The sequence below is a fragment of the Sciurus vulgaris genome (genome assembly GCF_902686455.1).
Source record: "Sciurus vulgaris genome assembly, chromosome: 3".
In the NCBI taxonomy this organism is placed as follows: Eukaryota; Metazoa; Chordata; class Mammalia; order Rodentia; family Sciuridae; genus Sciurus; species Sciurus vulgaris.
This window is the reverse complement of record NC_136463.1, coordinates 6,806,767-6,815,245: the sequence shown is the minus strand read 5'-3', so window position 1 is coordinate 6,815,245 and position 8,479 is coordinate 6,806,767. Positions and strand designations below refer to the sequence as shown.

The 8,479-nt window shown below is 59.5% G+C and overlaps 1 protein-coding gene across 2 annotated transcripts; it reads right to left on the bottom strand.

The window, feature by feature from the left end:
* Positions 1-112: 112 nt before the first annotated feature.
* BTBD17 (BTB domain containing 17) lies at positions 113-5,998 on the bottom strand. 2 transcript variants are annotated; one of them, XM_079131518.1, is made up of 3 exons: positions 5,501-5,998; positions 2,715-2,991; positions 113-1,588 (listed from the first exon to the last, which is right to left on the bottom strand). In XM_079131518.1, the coding sequence occupies exons 2-3, from the start codon at positions 2,933-2,935 to the stop codon at positions 514-516; spliced, it is 1,296 nt and encodes a 431-aa protein (XP_078987644.1). In that variant the 5' UTR covers positions 2,936-2,991; positions 5,501-5,998; the 3' UTR covers positions 113-513. The 2 variants fall into 2 exon arrangements, with proteins under 2 accessions (XP_078987644.1, XP_078987643.1); XM_079131517.1 differs by lacking the exon at positions 5,501-5,998 and adding an exon at positions 4,245-4,400 and having other exon boundaries at positions 114-1,588.
* Positions 5,999-8,479: the final 2,481 nt, after the last annotated feature.

Here is an 8,479-nt window from a genome sequence, read left to right as displayed (position 1 = left end):
TTAGGGTGGCCAGCCAAGAAAGCCTCACAACTCGGATGAGGTGGCTGCCCCCTGGAGGTCAGAGCTCAGAATTGACTAGCTTAGCCCCTCAGATGAGGTGAGAAAATCCCTGCCTGCCTGACCCAGGCTGGCTGGTGGGGCTGAGCATTTGAATGCTCTTACCTGACCTGTTCCCTGGGAGAGAAGGGGAGCTCAGGGAGAAGCTCAATGAAGGGCAGGGGAATCCCCAGGCTTGTGACTCTCCCTGGGTGGCTTTTTCCCAGGGATGAGTGGTTCAATCATCCCCTTGCCCCTCTGGGCATCCATTTATTCAGGAGCAAATGCTACCTACATGCAAAACCAGCTGCTGAAGCCAGACATCTGGTCTACCACCGCTCACCTGGTCTCCATCCAGCCCAGCGTCGCCAGCGCCTGGTTACCCAGGGGCTAGGCTGGCAGTCATCTCCACGCTCGCCTCATCCCTCCCAGACCCTGGTGCCCTCTAAGCCAGGCTTTTATTTCCCAATGCGGAGGCTACTTGGGGGTCCGGATGAGGGTGTGGTACACAGGCTTGACGATGAGGTGCAGATGCAGGGCATTCTCCACCAGATACTCGGAGTTGCGCCGCTGCAGATCGGCGTGCGCCAGGAAGTCTCCGGCCTCCTCGCTGCTCTGGTGGAAGCTGTAGGCGTGGCGCACCAGTAGGCGGCCCTGCTGGCGCGCCCCCACCAGCACCGTCTTTTGAAAGCTCACTCCTGCCGCGTCGCCACCACTGCTGGCCGGGGTGACCACAAGCCGTGGCCGGCCGTCCTCGGGGCGCGCGGCGGGCAGCGCAGTACCCGCGGCGTCTGCGTAGACCGGCCGCAAGCTGACGGGCAGCCAGCGCGGCGAGAAGAGCACGTTCCACGTGATCCGGCGGCCGGCGTCGTGGCCGCTTGGGCCCAGCTGTGTCTGGAAGCTGGTGCTGCGGTCGTCGCGGGCGGGGTTGTTGATGACCCACGGGGCGCCCCAGGCGGGCGCGAGGTAGTTCCGGGGCAGGAAGGCGCTACCGTTGACGTCGAAGAACTTGGCGTAGTGCAGTGGCGAGGCGGCGTGGAACTGGTAGGCCTGCAGCAGGAGGTCCGCCACCGCCAGGCCGTGACGCGCCAGGACCGCCGAGCGTGCCTGCAGCTGGAAGAGCTGCGCCGGCGGGATCATGGGGTATCGGATGGCGCGCAGCGCCCGCTCTGCCACCGCGGGGGGCGGCCGCGCGCGGCCCAGCCACACCTCCAGCGCGTGAAACAGCTCCAGTTCGTCCTGCAGCACCAGGTCCGAGCGCTGCAGGAGCTGTGCCAGCAGCTCGGGGCTCACAGCGCTCCACTCAGCGCTGCCCGCCACGGCAGACAAGTTCCAGGCCAGGAACTGCAGGCAGCTCTCACGCAGGGCCTCGTCCCCGGTGCTCACTGCGTAATGGTACCAGCCCACCGCAGGGCCTGCGCCTCCTGCCAGGTGTGCGCGCATGTAGTCGGCCATGCCTCGCTGCAGGGTGGCCACCCGGTACTTGGTGGCCAGCTTATGCAGTGGAATGGCCTGGGCAAGCAGTACCGTCAGCTCTCCACAGTACAGGTACCTGCCGGAGAGGCAGAGGTAGGGCGGAGTCAGGACAAGGTCACTCCACGGGCAGCTTGGATGGAGAACTTTGTGGTCAGGGGCTGGCGGTGCAATCAAGTGGCAGGTAACAGGCCCTGCCACTTCCCTCTTAAGGACCCTTCCACACTGTTCCTACTTGACAGCCACTTCTTTGGGTTTCTGGGGGCAGGTGAAAATCACATGTATTTTGAGCACGTACTAGGTGCTAACTGTAGCTAGAACAGATGAAGAGAGGCTCTTGCCAGTGTGGAGTTTGTAGTCTGGGTCCAGAGCCATGTCTTATCACCTCCTAGCCTTGAGCCTAGGCGAATCATTTAACTTCCATCAACCTTGGAATCATCTGGGAAAGGAGGAGCAGCATGCACCCCTCAGCGTTAGGGAGACAACAGGAGGGAGTGAAGAATCTTGCTACCGAGTGGGCAGTCAGCACAGCTTCCTTCCTGCCCCAGCCGGTTCTTCTCAGTCTGCTGCTATCCACCTGCTCATCCTTCCTGCCACTGTCCCTCTGCTCCCTGGAACACACTTGGCTCTATAGGAGCCCTTCTGTTTTGTCCCCCTTCCTGTGGCCTGGAGCTTAGGAGTGATGTCCAGAATCCTGCAGCCATCTTGTCTAAGTCATTAAAACTGGGATACTTCTTTAGACCATAGTGTGAATGGTTCCCCTTGTGCAGCACACTGGCAAGAAACAGGGAGCTGGCTAACCTTTCAGCTCCCTAGCCCTGTGGTTCCAAACCTGGGCAGACCCCAAAACCACATAGGTACTTAAAAAAAAGATTGCTGGTCCCAACCCCTAGACCTGAAATGGACTGTCCAGGCTCAGGAATCCGTAGTTTCTAAAATCTCTCCTGGCCAGTTTGGAAACAGCTCTGCCAGCGTTGCCAGGGGTGGGCAGTGACATCAAACCAAGCAGAGCACACAGGTGAAGGCAGCGTAGGACAGCGCCGTGTGAGGGAGGGCGGGCGGAGAAGGGGTGAGGGGTGGCGCATTGCTGTCCCGGTGACATCGGGGAATGGGCGTAATGGCCTTCAAGGGCCTGGGCTCCTGTGACTCTGTGGGCGAAGGAGCCAGGGCTGGGGACAGACGAAGGCCCGTCCCTGCTTTCCCACCTGATGAACTTGTCGAAGACAGCGGCGCAGTCCCGGGGCTCCTGCAGCACCGCCTCGCTCTGGTTGCTCAGCATCTCCCGGAACAGCTCACTGTGCAGCCCCAGCAGCAGGCGGTGGGCGTGGAAGACGCGGACCTCGTCGGTGCCTGCAGCCTGCACGCGCAGAACCACGTCGCTGGCGTTGCCCTGCTGCAGCAGCTCCCGCAGGCGGTGAAGCAGCATCTGGGAGTGGTCGATGGAGGTGCCCGCTGCCTCCCCGCCCACATCGGCTCTCTGGGCTGCGGCAGGAAGGGACATGGCATGGCCTGAGAAGGCACCTCGCCCCAGGGCCTCCATCTAGGGTGCAGAGGGGCCAGCTGGAGACTCACATGCCTGGGCATGGGGGAGGGCGGGAGGGCCTAGGGCGGCTGTGTGCGCATACCTGTTTGTGCCTATGAGATTTGTGGGTGTATGGATGTACCCGAGGCGCGCGCGAGGCGGGCAGTTCTTACGGATGCAGACCTGAGAGGATGCTCTCCTAAGGGGGCCGGTTCTAGGCCCTCTCGTAATATCCATGAAGTGGTGTCCAAGATGCCAGCCACCCCCCAGGAGAGGACTGGAGACTTGGCCCCACCCCTCCTGTCTCTGAGCAGGTGTCCACCCTCCCCTCAAAGGAGCTGTGGGAGGGGCACACTCGCTAGCAAATATCGAGCACCTGTTATGCGCCAGACACTCTCCTAGGAGCGTGGAGTATGGCAGTGGATAAAGAAGCGCACTTCCGTGGTGCTGGGAGGGGAGGGAAGCCCTTTTCCAGGACCGGCCCTGCCCCTGCAGTTCTGGATCTGTGAGGCAGATAGGGACAGGAGAAAGTCCCAAGGGCCAGCTGGAGCTGGAGCGGGACCCTCTCTGGATCACTGGTGTGAGGCTGACCAGTGGGCTCCTCCTTCCCACGGACGCTGTGGCGGTTAGATGGGGACGTGCACTCAGTTACAGAGAACCCATTGACAGAGTCGCTGCTGGCAGCTCTCCCCAGCTGAGAGCAGTGCAAGGAGGCTGGCGGAAGGAGCCAGGAGGGTGTCTGACGGCAGCAGATGGCGGCTGGGCACACTCAAGTGTGCACACACACGCGCAGGCTGTGGCACGCCTGCTCTGGTGGGGATGAGGCTCACACGGAGTGGAGCGGCTGTGTGTGAGAGACTCAGAGAAAGCAAGGGAGAGAGGCCGGGGGAGTGCATTTTGCAGCCTGCCCGCTCAGCTGTCACTTTGAGGGGACTGAATGCTAATGGCGTCCCCATTCAGCCTCTGCCGGGACCCAGCTGCCTGGGACAATGGACAATGGAGGGTCTTTTTGTCCTTAAGACCCTGCCTGATGCCCAGCCCTCTTCCCTCTCAGGCTGGCTGCCCTCCTCCCTTCTGGGAGGTGTCTGTGGAGCTGTCCAGTCCACCCTGGATGGCTGGACACTGCCCCCTCCCGGCAGCCACTAGCAGTTAGGGCCAGAAGGGCCTGACCCTGCACCCTGGCCCACGCCCCACCTGCCCACAGCCCCCTCACCTGCACGAGTGGCCAGACCCACCAAGGTCAGCATGGTCCAGAAGCTGCCCCAGGACCCAGGCTTGCAGTGGCCTATCCTAAACATCTTTGTGCTCCACCCCCAGGTCCACTGCAGGGACACTGAAGTCCAAGCCACTCTGATCAATTGCATCCCTCCTCCTTATATAGGATCCAGCACAGCAGGACGACACCCCCCTTTCTGCCGGCCCCCTCCCCCCACCCAGCTTCTGCCATGGATTGGTGGAAACTGGCCCCTGCTGTTGCCCAGGCAACCACTTAAGCCAGAGAGTGGCAGCCACAGGGACTATTGTGCAGCCCTGGGCCCCCAGGGGAACAGATCCGGCACCCTCCTCCCCCACTTCTCCTTATGACCCAGCAAGGCTGTTCTTCTCCCAGAAAGTTTTAGGCTTCCTGAAGGGCGAGCAAGGAGCTCCAGGACCACTGGCAGCCACCAGCCCCAGGGTCCCCAGCCCTTGTCCCAACCCCCAGGCCCAGCCTCCACCCTGGCTCAGAGCACTTGGCAGCATCGTGCTGAAGCGCCATGACCAGCCGACCGCGACGGAAGGGCCTGGAAGAGCGGAGGAGATGGCTCCAGCTCCCATCTCCCGGCTCCCATTTTGGGGTTGGCCAGCGCTCCAGAGAGGACAAGATCTCCAACAGGGGTCCCTGGGGTCCCTGGGATCATTCTCATGTCCTTTGTTGAAAAAAGTTTCTGGCATACTCTGGAGTGGGCCACGGGCCTTTAGGAAAGATCATCCCTAGGGACTATGGCCTCAGCGAGCCCAGGTGGCAGGGCTGGCACAGAGGAACTCGGCCTCCCCCATGCTCCACTGCGGAGGAGCACCCCTGCCCAGCGCAGGGCTACCCCCGGGTCAGCAGGCCTTGGAGTCCTAGGGCAGTGCAGTAGCTCGGAGGGCGTGGGGACCGGAGACCCTGATGCTGGGCCCCCATCCGCCCCTCTTCTTTCTTCCTTCAATTCCCTCCCCACATAGCCCCACTCTCCAGGTTCCCGTCTTTGGAAGGCTTCCTCCACCAGTTTCCAATTCCGGCTGTAACCTCTCCCTTCCCCAAATTCCAAGGAGACTTGCAGCACCCCAGGCCGCCTGCAGGGAAACTGAGGCAGAGAGCGGGGTGGCAGTCTCAGCTGGGAAGTACAGCAGTGTGCTCTTCCAGAAAGAAAGGCGACCAAGAGAGGGGCGGTCTAGAGGCCGTGAGTGAGTGTGCGCGAGGTCGGGCGGGCGCTATCCAGGCCTCACCTTTGCACCGAGGGAGCAGGACGGGCCCCAGCTCCTCCAGGGAGGGACATCCTTGAGGTTGATGAATGAGGTGGGTGGCTCCCCAGAAATCCCACTGAGTTCCTCGGAGGCCAAGGCCGGGTTAAGGACGGGTGGAAGGGTCTCTGCCCTTGCTCTCTGGATCCCAGGGCTCAGCGCGATGCACAGAGACCCAACAGCCCACTCCCTCCCTCTCTGGAGCCACAAAGAAAGCAAGAACGGAGTCTGGCACCAGCGTCATCCGGGTTGGCAGAGTCAGAGCTGCCCTGCTCAGCGGAAACCCCTCCCAGCTGCCCCCACTCTAGCGCCTGGTCCCCCTCCTCCAGATCCACCATCCCTTGCCCACTGGCTGCCCGCCTGCCCTTCCTGTGGGCTGCACCACATCCTGGCTCACCCAGCAAGTCGAAGCCTCTGTGCAACAGGGCAGCTCAGGCCCAGAGGCGCCCCAGCTTCTGTGCACAGTGCTTGCCCATGGAGAGCTGCTGATCAGAGAACCCAGCACCCACCAAACGGCCATCCCGTAGACATGCCTCTGAACACCAGCCTCCAGGAGGATCTGCACCAGCCTCTCTTGAGGGGCGGTTCACCTGCTCAGGAGTCTCTTGTGCTCATCTAAGGAGGAATTCCCAGGGGCAGGCCTGGGCATCTGTATTTTCTGAACACCCACCCCAGCTGATCATTGTGGACTCCCCAAGCTAAAACCTACCTATCTGAGTTAGACAGGTGGCATTCCAAGTGTAAAGGGGAGCCAGGTACAGTGGCACCCACCTGAAATCTCAGCAACTCTGGAGGCTGAGGCAGGAGGATCACAAGCTTGAGGCCAGCCTCAGCAACTTAGTGAGACCCTAAGAAATTTAGTGAGAACTTGTCTCAAAATTAAAAAAAAAAAAAAAAAAAAAAAAAAATTAAAGGACTGGAGGTGTGGTTCAGAGGTAAAAAACCTCTGGGTTCAATCCCCAGTACCACACACACACACATACACACACACACAAAAAGTGTGAAGGGGCCTGGGAGGACTCAGGTTGCCAAGAAGATCCCAGAAGGTCACCTCTGACTCCCCCACCCCTGAGAGACCTCCTCCCACCATTTCTAACCTCCCTAATTCCTGACCCTTCTCTACCAAGTAGAAACGCACTTTCCAGATAACAGTGTGTCCTTGTCATTTTTTTAGTGTGCACCCTTCAACTTGATGCACACTGTAGAGTGTTCACACGTGTGCATACGTCTCTGTGCACAGTGTGTGTGTGTGCACGTGTGCACGTGGAGGAGAGTCGGGGCAGGAGAGAGGCAGCAGGACATTCACCCCAGAGTTCTCAAGATCAGATCTGCAGCACCAGATTTTACTTTGCTTTGTGGCCGGGAAGATCCATCACCGAGAGCAAGGCTGGAGACCACAGCAAGAAGTTCCCCCAGACAAGCTGGGTGCAGTGGCACACACCAATAACTCCAGCCACTCAGGAGGCGGAGGCAGGAGGATCGCAAGTTCAAGGCCAGCCTCAGCAACTTAGGGAGACTCCGCGCAACTTAGTGAGACCCTGTCTCAGAATAAAAAATAAAAAGGCGACAGATGTGGCTTGGTGATCAAGCACCCCTGGGTTCAATCCTCAGTACCAAAAAAAAAAGAAAAAATAAATAAATAAAGAAGTTTCCTGAGAGGAGTGTAACTTCCTGTCCCAGAGGGTGTCTAACCTAAGTGACTCCTCTGAACTCGGCAGAAGTTAGTAGATCCAGAATTCAAGTGTCGCCAAGTTCTGCTTGTCTTTGCCTTTCATGACCCCATGACTTCTTTTCTGAGAGGCATTTCAGTCCTGATAAAGGGCTCCCCACTGAGCAAGGTTTCTCCCGTGCCCTAACTGGCAATGCTCATACGCCTGGGACAGGAGGAGGCCATCTGGATCTGTGAGGGGGTGATCAGGCGCTGGGCTTCGGGAACATGAAGCCCTACCCTGACCCACAGCCTCCCTTACATCCATAACGTCCCTGTCCTGGGTTAGGGTTCCAGGAGTGACTCGGGTACTTCACTGGAAAAGAGGGACTCCAGGCGCCTTGTAGCCAGGGAGAAACGCCTCCTCGAGGAGGAATCTTTCCCTGAAATAACCCCCAAACTGTCAGAAGCTGTTCCCCCTGACTAGGGTGCCCTCCCCGCTTGAGCACTGTCTGTCTGATCCATGGCCACCTCCTCCATGAAGCCCAAGTTTACAGCAATCTCTTATTTTCCCAGAAGGCTGTGTGAGGAATGAAAAGCAAACAGCTCTGGAGGAAATGGAGGCAAGAACCAACCCAAGTTCAAATTCCAGCTGCTGTATACTAGCTCTGTGACCCTGACCTATTGGCTTAACTTCTCTGAGCCTTGATCTCCTCTTGTGGAGGACGGGGGTAACTTCCTTACGCTCAACATGGTTGGGCTTTCCAACTCCGTGAAGCAGGGCCAGTGCCTCTACTCACTCCTGGCCTCATGGGGCAGGGAGGTGGCAGGCTGGGGAGCTGTCCGTCCTACTTGTCCTTTCTGGAGCTGGAGTTCCAACACTCCACCTTGGACTTGTAGTGCCTGCCTGGAGTGCCTGGCCCAAGCCAGCTGGGTCTCAGAGGCTTGCAGGATCGGGGTACGGCCACCTGGAGGCAGCAAGGCCCCAGCTGTGAGCACCCTGGCGGGCCTTGGGGTCAAGGTAGGTTGGCTCCAGCCCAGAGGCCCAGGATCTAACTTAGGAGCCAGGGAGATGCACCCACATGTCCTGCTACATGTTCGAGAGCATCCCAGAGGATGGGAAGTGGGAAGTAACGCAGGGCTGGGTCTTAACTCCCTGGAAGTCCCTGGATGCCCGTGTCCTGGGGCCCATGGTGGGCTGCCCTGGTCACGCCTTCCCAGGTGAGGGGAGCTGCTAGATGCAGATTCCTCCTCTTCCAAAGCCACCAGCTCCAGCTGCTGTTTACTGATATTCTTGAGGACTGCTCCACTTCACC